The sequence below is a fragment of the Chrysochloris asiatica genome, unplaced genomic scaffold, assembly GCF_000296735.1.
Source record: "Chrysochloris asiatica unplaced genomic scaffold, ChrAsi1.0 scaffold00033, whole genome shotgun sequence".
NCBI lineage: Eukaryota > Metazoa > Chordata > Mammalia > Afrosoricida > Chrysochloridae > Chrysochloris > Chrysochloris asiatica.
In genome coordinates this window covers 1,230,861-1,247,927 of record NW_006408551.1, presented here as the reverse complement: position 1 = coordinate 1,247,927, position 17,067 = coordinate 1,230,861, and the positions used below count along the sequence as shown (strand labels likewise).

General features: G+C 36.1%; 1 protein-coding gene across 1 annotated transcript; it reads left to right on the top strand.

Annotated features, from left to right (window-relative positions):
• The first annotated feature begins 2,935 nt into the window (after positions 1 to 2,935).
• Positions 2,936 to 3,874, top strand: LOC102838796 (olfactory receptor 6C2-like). The gene has a single exon (XM_006859390.1). The coding sequence runs from the start codon at positions 2,936 to 2,938 to the stop codon at positions 3,872 to 3,874; it is 939 nt and encodes a 312-aa protein (XP_006859452.1).
• Positions 3,875 to 17,067: the final 13,193 nt, after the last annotated feature.

The window sequence follows — 17,067 nt, the reverse complement described above, 5'->3', positions numbered from 1 at the left end:
CCTTCAATATCGTTGACTCTTGATCATATGTTACTTCTTGAAATGGTTGAATATTGAACATTTCTTTTTGGTACAGTGACTCTGAGTTTCTGTACTCTTCCATCTTCTTTTTATTCTTTCTGCATCCTTCAATATTTTACCCATTGAATCCTTCAAGATTTTAAGTTGAGGCCTGACTTTTTTCTTCAGTTCCTTCAGCTTGAGGAAGGCTGAGCATGTTCTTCCCTTTTGGTTTCTTACCTCCAGGTCTTTGCACATTTTGTTATAATATTTGACTTTTTCTTCTTGAACTGACCTCTGAAATTTTATATTAAGCTCATTTACCTCCTCATTTCTTCCATTTGATTTAGAATCCCTACACTGCAGAGCACGTCTCAGTCTCTTCTCACACCTATTTTGGTCTTTTTCTTCTTTCTTGTCTTCTAAATGAGTTTTTTTGCTTGCTTCCTGCCTGATGTTCTTGATATCAAGCAACAACTCTTCTGCTCTTCTGTCTTTATTGTCTATTGCATCAAATCTATTCTTCAGATGATGTGGGATATGCTCAAGGTCATATTATGGCTCTTGTGGACCTGTTTCAATTTTCTTCAGTTTCAGTCTGAATTTACATACAAACAATTGATGGTCTGTTCCACAGTCTGCCCACATCTTGTTCTGACTGATGTTATGTAGTATTTCCAGCATCTCTTACCACAGATGTAGTGAATGTAATTTCTGTGTATTCCATCTGGTGGAAGGTGTATAATCGTCTTTTATGTTGTTTAAAAAAGGTATTTGCAATTAAAAGGTCATTGATCTTGCAAGGTTCTATCATTCAGTCTCTAATATCGTTTCTATCACCAAAGCCATGTTTTCCAAGTACTAATTCTTCCACGTTGTTCTTAATTTTTGCATTCCTATCACCAGTAATGATTAATACATCTTGATTGTATGTTTGATCAATTTCGGACTGAGAAAGTTGGTAGAATTCTTCAAATTCATCATCACCGGCTCTTGTGGTTGGTGTGTAAATTTGAATAATAATGGTATTAACTGATCTTCCTTGTTGGCGTATGAATATTATTTTATCGCAGACAGCATTGTACTGCAAGACAGATGTTGATATGTTGTTTTGATGATGAATGTGATGCCATTCAATTCAACTTGTCATTCCTGGCATAGTAAACCATGTGACTGCCAGATTCAAAATGACCAATACCAGACTTTTTCAGCTCACTAATGCCTAGAATGGAGTCCTGGTATGGTGCTGTCGGTGAATGCGCTGGACTTCAAAGTCGTTTGAACCACAAGGTTTATGGTTCAAGCTCACCGGCCACTCCTTTGAAATCATATACAGAGTTGTTATGAGTCAGAACTGACTAGACTGCACTTAACAACAACAACAACGATGACTAGGATGGAGTCCTGGAGTCTAGGATGCACTCTTTTTATTTTTCATAACTTCAGTTTTCCTAGGTTCATCAATTGTACATTTCATGTTCCAAGTACTAATGGATTTTACAGCTGTTTCTCTTCTTTTTGTGTTGTTTCCCATCAGCAAATGACGGTCCTGAAGGCTTTACTCCATTCATGTCATCAGTCAACTCTACTTTGAGGAAGCAGCTCTTCCCCAGTTATATTTCGAGTGCTTTCCAACTTGAGGGACTCCTCTTCCAGCACTATATCTGACAATATTCTGGTGCTCTTCATCATGCTTCGATGCTCAATATTCTGATGATGACAGTGTTGCACTGCTAATTCATAAGGTTTTCAGTGACTACATTTTCAGAAGTAGTCTGTTGCTCTTTCTTCCTAGACTTTGCCAATACCATAGTTTGAATGCATCAGTTTTTCAGTCTTCTTTTTGTACTGACTAGCTTTCCCATGCAGATGAGATATTATGGCTTGGGTTATGTATACCTTAGGCATCAAACTTAAATCTTTTCCTTTTAACACTAAAGAGGTCTTTTGAAGCAGATTTTTTCAATACAACATGTCATTTGATATTTTGACTCTGCTTCCATATGTATTGATTGTTGATCCAAGTAAAATAAATCCCTGATAACTATTGGTAACTCCAGTATTTTCTCAGGTTATCATAACATTGCTTATTGGTCTAGTTATGAGGATTTTTATTTTTATTTTATGTTGAGGTGTTATTCATATTGAAGACTATAGTTTTTCGCCATCAGTAAATGCTTCAAGTTCTCTACAAGTTGTTCACTCCAGCTACAGTAATAGACATGAAACCAAAGCAGGTGGTGATATCTGTTATCTTTCAATTCTGTTTTCTCTCAAACTGTTTGAAGACCCTTTATATGTTACTCATTTTTTTGGTAAATTTATCTGCATTGAAATAATCTCTACTGTGAGTAAGATAGAAAATAAAGGAATAGCTAAACAACATAAAGTCAATGGTTGTTTTCTGGTAGAACTATACCTGATCTTTTAAAATTGATTAGTAAACTAGATGAAGAATTTGGAGTCCTTGCATATTATAATAGCAATCCTTAGTATATTCGAATTTCTGTCAAGTAGCACAGCTTGAAATGAAGGAATTTTGATATTTAGCTTTCAAGTACAAAACATTTTGGAAAATAATGAGAATATAATCTATGAGATTACACCACAAGTGACTAATAGCTATTCCAGTGGGGGGAAATCACATGCAAAGTATGGACTTTAAATGTAAACGGACCTACTGTTTTGAATTAGAGAAACTAGAACTTTTGAAACAATTTAGATAATGGTAATTTTCAAGAAAATTCTCCTGTAAACTTAGTTTTTCTGTAGTTCAATTCAGTGAAGTTTAAGAATGATGAGGAAATAATAGAAGAGAATGTATGTGAGTGGGATTAATTGGGTTTTAATTGGTCACTTTCTGATCCTGTTATATTTTGATATCATTCCTTAGATTTAATTTCAGTGAAGATCAAGCAGCAGTGTGAAGTCAGTGATGAGAAACAGCTCAACAATAACAACATTCATCATACTGGGATTGACAAATGACCCACAACTACAGATCTTAGTGTTCATCTCTTTGTTTGTTACATATATGTTAAGTATAATTGGAAATATGACCATCATTTCTCTCATCTTGGTGGACTCTCATCTAAAAACAGCCATGTACTTTTTTCTTCAAAATTTCTCCTTTTTAGAAATCATATTCACAACTGCATGTGTCCCCCAATACTTACACATCCTATCAACTGGGAATAGAACCATCACTGTCAAAGCATGTTTCACTCAGATATTTTTTATTGTCCTCTTTGCAGCTACAGAATTTTTTCTGTTAGCTGTTATGTCCTATGACCGCTATGTGGCCATCTGTAAACCCCTGCATTATGTGACCATCATGAATAGCAAAGTCTGCAAAATTCTTATCCTCTGTTGTTGGGTGTCTGGCTTATTGATTATCCTTCCACCTCTTGGTTTTACTCTCCAGCTGGAGTTTTGTGACTCTGTCATTGACCATTTTTTCTGTGATGCTTTTCCAATACTGAAGAATTCATGTTCAGATACGTGGTTCATAGAGCAGGTGGTTATAGCCTGTGCTGTGGTGACCTTCATAATGACCCTTGTGTGTGTAGTTCTGTCCTATGTATCTATCATTAGGATGGTTCTAAAACTGCCCTCTGCTGAGCAAAGGAAGAAAGCCTTTTCCACCTGTTCTTCCCACATGATTGTTGTCTCCATCTCCTATGGAAGCTGCATTTTTATGTATGTCAAACCTTCAGCAAAGGACGCAATGACCATTAATAAGGCCATTTCTGTGCTTGCTATATCTATTGCTCCTTTGTTGAATCCTTTCATTTATACTCTGAGAAATAAACAAGTGAAGCAGTCTTTCAATGACATCATCAAACGAATAGTATTTGTTTTAAAGAAAAAGTAGAATTTGATATTGGGATGTCAAAAAATTAATCTAAATTTAAATGAAAGCATGAATCATCTGAATGTAGATGGAAATCATGCTATCAGACATATGAGTGCTCTTGATGACAATTAAAGAGAGTTGAGAATGAAGTCTAAGAAGGGACTTTGAGGTACCCAGTTTAATGAAGATGGGCATTTCTCTGGCAAGTCCTTTTATCTTTTTCTAATATGCAACTAAAATAAGTCATCTTGGTTTGTGCCATTGAGTCACTGCTGTTTCATAATGATTCTATGTTATTGTTTTGCTAAGTGTCATGGAGTTGATTCTGACTCACAGTGACCCTGTGTAGGGTTTCCAAGGAGTGCCTGGTGGATTTGAACCTCCAACCTTGAGATGAGTAATCAAGTACTTATCCTACAGTCCCACACCAGGACTCCAGTGATCCTAGAAGACAAAGGAAAACTGTCCATAGGGTTTCATATGCTGAAATCTTTGTGGAATCAGATTACCAGACCTTTCCACCCATGAAGCTTCTGGTTACTTAGAAAAGCTGACCTTTCACTAGCAACTGAGTGCTTAACCATTGCACCACTAGTTTCTCAAATATTCATTAGTCATTAGCTCCATGTTTGAAAATTATCCTGGCCATGTCATTCTTCTTTGTGGTTCATTTCTTTTAAAGTCTCTTCCTTTGTCAGTAGGAAATACAAAGCTGGTTTCATCTTCAAATCACCCTAGGCAATAAATACTGCATGGATTTATAGAATATGATAACATTGTAGTAATCCTCTTCCCTTCCAATTTGAACTTATTAAAATATATAGTCAAAAAAGCAGCATAAACAAAAATGCAGCAACAGAGTCTTTAAAGAAACTGATGAACTTCCTCTTCTGAGTAATTATTCCAAGTAGAAAATCTAGATGCAAGAAAAAATCATTGGCTTAAGGGCATCAGATTGCTGCTGAAGCAACAAAAAGCAGAGGGATCAAGAGTCTGCAGAACATAGAACCATGGAAGGGAGAACTGAATTTGCATAGTTGCTTTTGTCCTTGGTAGCTTTTCAGATTCATGACTGTGGTAGATTAAAGACAGTTGCCAATTGTTTCACATTTTCTCCATCAAATGGTGGTGTTTATTTCTTTTCCCTTTTAACTGTGTTGGCCCCAAGGCTTGCCTTTAGTCACTAGAATGTGGTAGAAGTGAAGTAAGGAGAAATCTTGTCAGTTTTCACTTTGATCTTTTGAAACTTTACTCTTTACTCTGAAGGAACTCAATGGCAATATGAGAAGTTTCAATACTTGAGAGTGTCAAGTCATGAGGATGCCCAACTGAGACCAGGAGAATTTTTGTGGAGGATGAGATCCATGAGCAACCTCATTTATTTTAGCTATCCCATCCAGACATATGATTTAAGAGGCAGGCTTGGAGAAACCATTTGGTCTGCCTTTAGACGATTCCAAATCTATTGGCAGCAACTATATGAGAGTACAGAGTGAAAACCAAAAAGTGGACTGAGAGCAACTTCTAGAACCATGAGAGATAATAAATTATATTAAGTCACTCAGATTTGAGGCTGTTTCTTATGTAATAATAACTCACACCATTTAGTCAATTCTGACTCATAGTGACCCTACAGGATGGTATAAAACTGCACTTTTGGGTTTCCAAGACTATAAATCTTTATGGGAGCAAACTGCCACCCATGGAGCAACTGATGGGTTTAGACAGTTGACCTTACAGAACTTTTGGTGCTATTGCAAGGCTAGATAAGCCATTTTTGACCCTTATAGTGTCTAGAATGCTTTACTGACTATGGAACAGCTTTAGATTGTGTAGATCAATGCAAACTATGGACAACGTTGTGGAGAATGAGTATTCTGGAACAGTAAATTGTGCTCATGAAGAACCTGTACATAGACCAGGAGGCAGTTGTTCAAACAGAAAAGGGAACACTGAATGGCTTAAAATTAGGACAGGTATGTGCCAGGGTTGTGCTTTTTCATCATATTTACTCAATTTGTATACTTAGCAAATAATCTAAGGAGCTGGGTTAGATGAAGAAAAATATGGCATCAAATTTGGAGGAAGACTCATTAACAACATGCGATATACAGGTGACAAAAACTTGCTGAAAGTGAAGAGTACTTAAAAGACCACAGCCTTTGGTTTGGGTTGCACCTCAGTGCAAAGAAAACAGAAAATCCTCACCTCTACACCAACAAATAGCATCACAATAAATGGAGAAAGGATTGAAGATGTCAAATATTTCATTTTGCTCATTTTGCTCATCATCAACACTCATGGAAGCAAAAGTCAAGAAATCAAATTATGTATCTCATTAGGCAAATTTGCTGCACAAGACCTCTTTAAAGTGTTCAAGAGCAAAGATGACAGTTTGAGGACTAAGATGTGCCTGACCCAAGCAATGGTATTTTCAATAAGTTCGTATGCATGTGAAAGGTGGACAATGAATAAGGAAGAGTGTGGAAGAATTGATGCATTTGAGTTATGGTGTTGTAGAAGAATATTAAAAATACCATGGACTGTCAAAAAAGCAAACCAATCTGTGTTGGAATAATTGATGCATTTGAGGTATAGTGCTAGAGGAGAATATTAAAAGTGCCATGGTCTGCCAAAACAATAAACCAATCTGTGTTGGAAGAAGCACAGCCAGAATCTTCTTTGGAAACCAGGATGGCTAGACTCGGCTTATGATACTTTGGACATAGTGTCAAGAGGGACCAATCCCTGGAGAAGGATATGATGTTTGGTAAAATGGAGGGTCAGAGAAAAAGAGGAAGTCTCACAACGAGATGTACTGGCACAGTGGCAGCAGTGACGGTCTCAAATGTAGCAATGATTGTGAGGTTGGCACAGGACCAGGCAGTGTTTCATTCTGTTTTGCATAGGGTTGATATGAGTAGGTGCCAAGTTGATGGCACTTAACAATGACAACACAGTGTCTAGAACACATGCCAATTCTTCAATATTTGGAATTTTGATTAGTGTACCTTTCTATATGTACAGTATGTTTCATAAAGGGTTAAACAAAACCTTTCAAATACCCTAAAAACATAGGCTTAAAAATAATGGGTAGAAAATTTATCTAGGTCAATTTAAAATATGTTACATTTTCAAAGGACATGATAGTAGATGGACGATAATAGAAAAATTTCTGTAATTGAGTCTAAATTCATTAAGAAAATCTCTGTTTTTAGTCATACTGTTAGGTGCCTGCCATTTTGTAAATTGTATCTAACTCACAAACCAATTTTATTGGTAATTTTTAATTCTCTGTTTTATAGGTAGAGACATTAATTTCATGGAAGGTAAGTAACTTAAAAGTGATGGACCCATGAATGAAATCTAATTCTATCTGGTTCTAGACTTGTATTAATTTCAGAGGGAGCTCCGGTAGCCTAGTCTAGCTGCTAACCTCAAGGTGAGCCATTCAAAACTCGGGAGAATATGAAGCTTTCTGCTCCCATAAAGATTTACAGCCTCGGAAAGCCTACACAGGACTGCTATGAGCGGGAACCAACTCCATGGCACACCACCACTTCCATTAATTTTAGGGCCTGTTAATGTTCAAGTGGAGCACATTTTGCCAAAATAATTTTAGGACTGACACAATAATTTTATATTTATGTAAATAAGCAAAGTTTAAATTGTGACATGAAACAAGCTTAGAACAATATTCTATACGTAAAGGTCAAAGACAAAATTAATTACTTGAGATATGCTACACACTATTTGAATGTAAGAATTTTTAGATGCTTTTTCAAAAGTTTCTCCTACCCTCTGAATTATTTATTACATGCTGTGTCCAAAAAACACTGAGACTTTTCCTTTATTCCACCAGACACCCTGCCTGAGAGTGCATTTCTTTTTCCTGGTCAAAGGGTTTCTTTGTCCCCAGTGATTGGGAAATGAAGAAAAAGAGGGTACATAGTTTTTACAACCAAATATTTATAAATTTTACTGAGCTTTCCTTCAAGTAGTGTTTTTATCAAGTAGTGGCCCAGGATTAAATTTAGCTACAGTCTCCATCAGTGGATGCTGTTAGATGTATTCCAGTAAAGTAGTCAGAATAATATTGATAATGGACTATACTTTTTGTTCAGCCTTCAGTAACACAACTTCCTATTTTCCCTTTATTGATAGGACAATTCTGGGTTAATTTTGATTAGTATTCTATGAATGATTTTTTTTTTTTTAACTTTACTGTTTTTGATGTGATTTATCCTCAGGTACTCAAAATATATTTGATACTTCTAAAAAGTATCAACTGGAAAAAAAAAAAAAAAAAGATCTGGTATGGCACTGTAAGAAAAGAACTGGACTGTTAACCCCAGGTCAGTAGTTCAAATTCACCCACCACTCGTTAGAAATTCTATATGGGTCGCTATGAACTGGAGCTGACTCAGTGTCACTTAACAACAACAACAGTAGGGGTAGAGTCTTAGATATGACACCAAAAGCAAGACAAGTAAAAGAAAAAGTAGATGACTAGAACTTCGTGAAAATAAATTGTTTATCAAAAGACTATCAACAAAGCGAAGAGATACCTACCTAGCGAGAGAAAAAAATTTCAGAACCATGTATCTGATATGGGTTTTATATCCAGAATACATAAAGAACTCCTGCAACTTAATGTCAACAACAACAAAAACAAAGAATGCAATAAAAAAAATGGGCCCAAAATGACATAAGACATTCCACAAAGGAAGAAATAGAAATGGTTAAAAATTACCTGAAAATATGCATGTTTTCATTAGTAATTAGGAAATTGCAAATGAAAACCACAATAAAATTATTTTTTACCCTTACTAGAAAGGAGTGAAACAAATGAAATTTGATATCTTTGGCATTGGTGAACAGAAATGGACAATCATATGGTGTGGCACTGTTGAATAAACACTTGGCTGCTTGCTGCAAGGATGGCTTTTCAACCTACCAGCCTCTCCTTGGAAACCCTATCCAGGGTTGCAATGAGTCTGAACTGATCTAATGGCACACAATACCTACAGCAACATGATTTTCTAGGATAGGAATGACAAATTCAAGAGGGATGGTGTCATATTCACTGTCAAAAAGAGTATGTTAAGATCTTGAAGTCTATGTGGTCTGTGATAGGATCATATCTACATACCTTAAAGGGAGATAAATTTGAATAATAGTTGTGTAACAACTATTATTCAAATTTATCCACAAACCACTAGATATTAAAGGCAATGATAAAGAAATTGAAGAATTCTACCAACATCTTCAGTCTGAATTTGAAAAAAACATGCAATCAAGATGCATTAATAACTATTTGTTATTGGAACAAATAAGGTGGATGCAAAGAGGAAGGATCAGCAGTTGAAAAATATGGTGTTGGTGAAAGAAATGAAGCTGAAGATTGCATGATAGAATTTTGCAAGACAACTTCTTTATTGCAAATACCTTTTCCAAAAACATAAAGTGACTATACACGTGGAACTTGTCAGATGGAATACACAGCAATCAAATTGAAAATATCTCTGGGAAGAGATGATGGAGATGCTCAATATCATCAGCTAAAACAAAGTCTGGGACTGACTGTGAAACAGACCATGAATTGCTCCTATACAAGTTGTGGCGTTGTGGGCTAATGCGTCAGATTGCAGTTGTTTGAACCGTAAGGTCGGTGGTTCAAGTTCATCAGCTGCTCCTTGGAAACCCTATGGGTTGGAATTGACTTGACAGCACTTAACAGCAACAACATACAAGTTGCTAAAGTCAATGTAAGAAATGATGAAGTGAAAAGGCTGAACAGAAATTTTCAAAGGGCAGCTCAAGAAGACTAAGTATTATAATTAAATGTGTTAGGATTTGGAGTTAGGAAACCAAAAGTGAAGAACACACTCAGTATTTCTCAAGCTGAAAGAACTGATGAAGAAATCCAAGTCTTGTCTGTCAAGTTGTTGTACTGTGGTGGCTTACATGTTGGTAATGATTCTGGAAGCTATGTCACCAGTATTTTAAACATCAGCAGGGTCACACGTGTTGGACAGGTTTCAGCTGAACTTCCAGACTAAGACAGACTAGGAAGAAGGAGAGATGGAGTACATCTGAAAATTAAGTCACCGAAAGTCTTATGAATAGCAGTGGAACACTGTCAGCATCAGAGTACTGAATATTGAAACATGATAAAGAGCATTTAAATATTGTCAGATATAGTGCTGGAAGATGAGCCACTCAAGTTGAGAGATACTCAAAATGCGACGTTGAAGAGCTGCCTTCTCAAAGTAGAGTTGACTATGTTGACACAAGTGGAGCAAAGTTTTTGGAACCTTCATTTGCTGATAACGCAAAACTCAAAATGAGGGGAAACAGTTGTAAACATCTATTAATAACCAGAACATAAAATGCATAAAGTATGAATCTAGGAAAATTGGAAAATTTCAAATACTAAATGGAACCCATAAACATAAATAAGCTAGGCATTAGTGAGCTCTAATGGACTGGTGTTGGCCATTTTAAATCTGCCAAACACACAATTTACTATGCTGGGAATGACAAATTGAAGAGGAATGGCATCGCATTCATCATCAAAAGAACATTTCAAGATCTATCCACAAGGTCGATGGTTCAAATTCACCAGCCACTCCTTAGTAACCTTCCACAGAGACATTGAGTCAGAACTGACTCAGCCCCACTTAACAATAACAACAAGGAAGGGCAGTTTATACTCCTATTATTAAAATTTATGCACCATTCATGCATGCCTATGATGATGAAATTGAAGAATTCTATCAGCTTCTTCAATATGATCAAACATTCAATGAAGATGTATTTGCAATTACTAGTGATTGGAATGTGAAGGTTAGAAAAAGAGGAAGGATCAGTAGTTAGAAAATATGGCCTTGGTAGAGATGATTCTGGAGATTACATGTTAGAATTTTGAAAGACCAATGACTTGTTTGTTGCAAATACCTTTTTAAAATAACATAAAAGATGAGTGTACACATGGACTTCTCCTGATGGAATACACAGAAATCAAATTAACTCTGGAATGAGATGGTGGAAAAGTTCCATATCATTACTTAAAGCAAGACCTGTCACAGATTGTGGAACAAACCATCACTTGCTCATATACAAATTCAGGCTGGGCATGAAGAAAAAAAAAAAAAAAGTCAAGGAGAACCAAAATATGACCTTGAATGTATCCCACCTAATTTTACAGATCATCTCATGATCAGATTTGATGCATTCGATTGTAATGGCAAAATACATGAAGAGTTGTGGGATGACATTAAGAACATCATACAGGAAGAAAGCAAGAAGTCATTAAGGTGACAAGAAAGAAGAAAAAGACCAAAATGAATATCAGAAGAGACTCTGAAATTTGCTTCCTAGTGTAGAAACGCTAAAACAAAAGGAAGAAATGAGGAGGTAGAAGAACTGAAAAATTAAAAAAGGCAGCTAATAAAGATGAAATCAAATATTATAATGAAATGTGCAAAGACCTGCGGTTAGAAAACCGAAACGGAAGAACACCCTCAGCATTTCTCAAGCTGAAACAACAGAAGAAAAAATGCAAGCATTGGCTTGCAATGTTAAAGGATTCTATGGGCAAATATTGGATGATTCAGGAAGCATAAAAAGAAGATAGAAGGAATGTATAGTCACATTCCCCAAAAGAAAATAACCTATGTTCAACCATTGCAAGAGGTAACATATGATCAAGAGTCAATAGAACTGAAGGAAGAATTCCAAGGTGCACTGGATGCATTGGCAAAGAACAAGGCTTTGGGATTTGATGAAATACAATTTTAAATCTTTCAAAAACTGATGCTGCACTCACTCATCTATGATGAAGTCACTCACTCATCTATGCCAAGAAATTTGCAAGACAACTTCCTGGCTACCTGAATGGAGGAGATGCAAATTTGTTCCCAATGAAAAAGGTGATCCAACTGAATGTGAAAACCATCAGATAATATTAATATCACATGCAGTTAAAATTTTACTAAAGATATTCAAAATTGAAGGGAACTGCCAGAGTTTTAAGCCAGATTCAGATGAGGACGAGGAATGAAGGATAGTATTGTTGATGTCAGATGGCTCTTGGCTTAAAGAGAATACCAGAAAGATGTTTAGCTGTGCATTTGACTACCTAATGCTTTTGACTGTGTGGTTCATGACAAGCTATGGATACACTTCAGAGAATGGTTATTCCAGAGCACTTGTTTGTGCTTATCAGGAACCTGTACATAGACCAAGAGGCATTTATTTGAACTGAACCAGGGGACACTGAATTGTTTAAAATTAGGAAAGGTGTGTGCTAGGATTGTATTATTTAACCATATTTATTTAATCTGCATGTGGAGCAATAACTCTGAGAAACTGGATTATATGAAGAATGAGGCATCAGGATTGGAGGAAGAATCATTAACAACATTTGATATGCAGATGACACAACCTTGCTTGCTGAAAAGAGAGTAAATACAATACTTACTGATGAAGATCGAAGATGACAGCATTTAGAATGGAGTGAACCCTAATGTAAAGAGAACAAATTCTCACCACTGGACCAATAAATAACATCATGATAAATTGAGAAAAGATTAAACTTGTCCAAGACTTCATTTTGCTTGGATCCTGTATCAACACTCATGGAAACAGCAGTGAAGAAATAAAATGATGTGTTGCATTAGTCAAATCTGCTGCACAAGATTTCTTTAAGTCTTCAAGAACAAAGATGTCAGTTTGAGGACAGGTGCACCTGCCCCAAGCCATTGTAATTTTGTAGCCTCATCTGCACGTGAAAGTTGAACAATGAATAAGGAAGTCCTTAGAATAATTGATCCATTTTGGCTGTGGTTTTGGAGAAGATTATTGAAAGTACCATGGAATTTCAGCAGGACAAACAAATCTGTGTTGAAGAAGTACAAGCAGTTTGCTCTTTAGAATTTAGGATGGTGAGCTTTGTCTCTCATACTCCCCACATGTTATCAGGAGGGACCTGTCCCTGGAGAAGGGTGTCATATTCAGTAAAGTGGAGGGTTAGCGAAGAAGAGAAAGAACCACAACAAGATGGATTGGCACAGTGGCAGCAGCAATGTGCTCAAGCTTAATAATTGTGAATATGGCCTAGGACTAGGCAGTGTTTCATTCTGTTGTGCATAGGATCGCTATGAGTCAGAACTGATTTGATGGCATCTAACAACACCTGTATACAAATTTCATACCTTTGATTTTTAACCTAGTTTTGTCTTTGTGTCTAAGGTGTGTTCCTTATTGATGGGCCATGTTTTTTATATCCATTCTTCCACTCTCTCCTTGTTTGACATATATAAACTACTTACATTTAATATGGTTATTAATATATGTAAGTTATAGCTGTCACTTTTGGGGGGTGGCTTATTGACAATTTCTTTGTCCTGTTTAACTTTTGTGTAAAGTTTCTCTTGCTTATATCTTGATTTTTCCTTCACTTTTGTTGACTAAATTTTTAATTTTCTTCTTTATTTTGTTGAGTAGGTACATTAATTTTCTTTGTGGCTACTCTAAGATTTAAGGAGCTCTGGTAGCGTAGTGGTTACGAATCGGGCTGCGAACCTTAAGGTCAGCGGTTCGAAACTACCAGCCGCTCCGCGGGAGAAAGATGAGACTTTCTACTCCCTTAACGATTTACACCCTCGGAAACCCTGTACAGGGTCGCTATGGGTCGGAACCGACTCGACGGCACTTAACAACAACAACAACAAACTCTAAGATTTACCTTTTCTTCCTATATTTAAAACATCCTATTACTTCTTGATAGCCCCTTGAATGTCTCTTCATATGGAAAGTCTCTTATGGCATCATTTATTTCACCTTTTGTTGTTTTCAAACTGCCATCAATAAAATTTTGACATCTATATTTTCCTGTTTTCACTTTCGTAGCTTTATTTTGCTGTTGATTGTTCTTTATCTTGTTTGGTATGTGGGTTGTATTGCTTTGTGTTTTAATCTTAGGTTATTATTGGATGTCATTGTTTTTCTGTCCAAAGGACATTGTTTAATATTTCTTATAAGTTTGGTCTGGTTTTTGCAAGTTACACAGTTAATGTTGCTGTTAGGTGCCATCAAGCTGATTCCAACTAATAGTGTCCTATGTACAACGGAATGAAAACATGGCTCTCCGTCACCATTCTCACAATTATTGTTATGTTTGAGCCTGTTGCTGCTGCCACTGTGTTAATCCATCTAGTTGAGGGTCTTCATCTTTTTACCGACCTTCCACTTTTCCAAGCACGATGTCCCTCTACTGGGATAGGTCCTTCTAGAAATTATGTCTGAAGAACTAGAGAAGGAGTTTCATCATCCTTTCTCCTAAGGAGCATTGTGGCTGAACTTCTTCCAAGAAAAACTTATTTGTTCTTTTGGCAGTCCATGGTACTTTAAAGAGGTCTTTTACAACAGATTTGCCTAATGTAATATGTTATTTGATTTCTTGACTGTTTGTTCCACAAAGCACTGATTGCAGATCCAAGCAAATTTAAGTCTTTGACAACTTCAATTTTTTCTCTATTCATTATGATGCTATTTATTGGTTCAGTTGTGAGGATTTTCATTTTACTTACATTGAGGTGCAATGCATACTAAAGGCTGTAGTCTTTGATTTTAATCTGTAATTAATTCATGTTTCCTTCCATTTCAACAAGCAAGGTTGTATCATCTGCATATTGCAGGTTGTTATTGATTCTTCTTGCAATCCTAATGCCATGTTTTCTTCACATAATCTGAAGAAAAAATTATTTACTCTGCATACAGTTTGAACAAATATGGTGAAAGGCTACAGTCCTGGCACACACCTTCCCTAATTTTAATTCATTCAGTATTCCCTCGTTTTGTTCAAATAACTGCCTCTTGGTCTATGTGCAGGTTTCTCATGAGCACAATTAAGTGTTCTGGAATATTCATTCTTTGCAATGTTATCCAGTTTGTTATGATTTGCAAATTTGAAAGCCTTTACATAGTCAATAAAGCAGAAGTAAATATCTTTTTAGTATTATCTGCTTTCAGCCAGTAACCACCTGACATTAGCAGTGATATCGCTGTTCCACATTGTCTTCTGAATCTGATTTGAATTTCGGGTAGCTCCTTGTCGATGTACTGCTGCAATAATTTTTGCATCATCTTAAACAATATTTTACTTGCGTGTTACGTTAATGATATTGTTTGATGAATTCTGCATTCTGTTTGGTCACCTGTCTTTGGAATGGTCACAAATATGGATCACCTCCTATTATTTGGCCAGAGAGCTATCTTCCAAATTTCTTAACATAGAGAAGTTAGTCCCTTCAGTCCTGCATCAGTTTGTTGAGAAATATTTCAATTTGTTTTCTATCAATTCTTGGAGATTTGCTTTTCACCAATATTTTCAGTACTGCTTGGAGTTCTTGAATACCATCGGTTATTGATCATATGGTACCTCTTGAAATGACTGAACATTCACCAATTCTTATGGCACATTGTATGCCTTCCATCTCCTTTTAAAGTTTTCAGCATCATTCACTATTTTGCACATACAATCCTTTTAAAATTTCATAATCAAGCTTGATTTTTTTCTACAGTTCTTTCTTCTTGAAAAATGCTGACCCTGTTTTTACCTGTTGGTTTTCTAACTACTGGTCTTTGAACATTTTGATATAAAATTGACTTTGTCTTATTGAGCTGCCTTTGAACTTTTCTTTTTATCTTTTATACCATAATTTCTTTCAGAATCAGTTTCTCTACATTCAAAAGCAATTTTTAGAGTCACATCTGACTTCTATTTTATTTCTTTTTTTTCCTGTCTTCTTAAGACCTTCTCCTTTTTTCATGTATGATGTTCTTGATGGCATCCCACAACTCTTCTGGTCTTTGGCCATTACTATCTAATACATCAAATCTGTTCTTTAGATGGTCTATGAATTCAGGTAGGACATATTCAAGATTTAATACTCAAGTACATTCAATAATGTAGATAATGAATTTGGAGTCTTGGTGTGGCACTGCAGGATAATGCACTGGATTGCAAGGTCAGTTTGAACTAAATTTTCGGTGGTTCAAACCCATCAGCAAATCCTTGGAAATTCTATACAGGGTTGCTATGATTTGAAACTGACTTGACAGCATTTAACAAAACAACAACACTCAAGATCATATTTTTGCTCTCATGAACTTGTTTAAATTTTCTTCAACTTCAGCCTGAACTTGCAAATGAGCAATTTATTGTATGTTCCACTGCCAGCTGCTGCCTTGTTTTGGTTAATGACATTGAACTTCTCCTTTGTCTCTTCCCACAGATGTAGTCTATTTGATTCTTGCGTATTCCATCTGGTGAGATCCAGGTGTATAGTCGCCTTCTATACTGTTGAAAACAGGTATTTGCAATAAATAAGTCATTGATTTTGAAGAATTCTATAAAGTGATTTTCAGTATCATTTCTATCACCAAAGCCGTATTTTCCAACCACTAATCCTTCATCTTTGTTTCCAACTTTTGCATTCAAATAACCAGTAATTATCAGTACATCTTGAATGCATATTTGGTCAACTTCAGATTGAAGAATTTGCTAGAATTCTTCAATTTCTTCTTGACAAGCTTTAGTAGTTGCTGTGCAAATTTGAATAATAGTGATAGTAACTAGTCTTCCTTGTGGGCATATGCATTTTATCCTATCACAGACAGACTTACTGCAAGATAAATCTTGAAATATTCGTTTTGACAATGAATACAACAGCATTCTTATTCAATTTTCTGTTCCCAGCATAGTAAACCATAAGATTTCCTGATTCAAAATGGCCACTGCCAGTGCATTTCAGCATACTATCGCCTAGTAAGAAATCTTTATTACGTTGAGTCTTTATTGCATCTTTATTCATTCCATTTCATTTTTGACAGCTTCCAATTTTCCTAGATTCATACTTCATAATTCCATGTCCTGATTTTTAGTGGGTATTTACAGCTGATTATCCTCATTTTGAGTTGTGGCCCACCAGCAAACAAAGGTTCCAAAAGTTTTACTCCATTTGTATCATCATGGTCAACTCTTCTTTGAGAAGGCAACTCTTCCCCAGTCATGTTGTTGTTGTTGTTAGGTGCCATCGAGTTGGAACCGACTCATACTGACCCCATGCACAGCAAAACGAAACAATGTCTGATCCTGGGCCAACCTCAATACCGCTGCCACACTTGAGTCCATCAATGATGCC

Coding starts and splice junctions, on each gene's coding strand:
- LOC102838796 (XM_006859390.1), top strand. CDS start 2,936: ATGAGAAACAGCTCAACAATAACAACATTCATCATACTGGGATTGACA.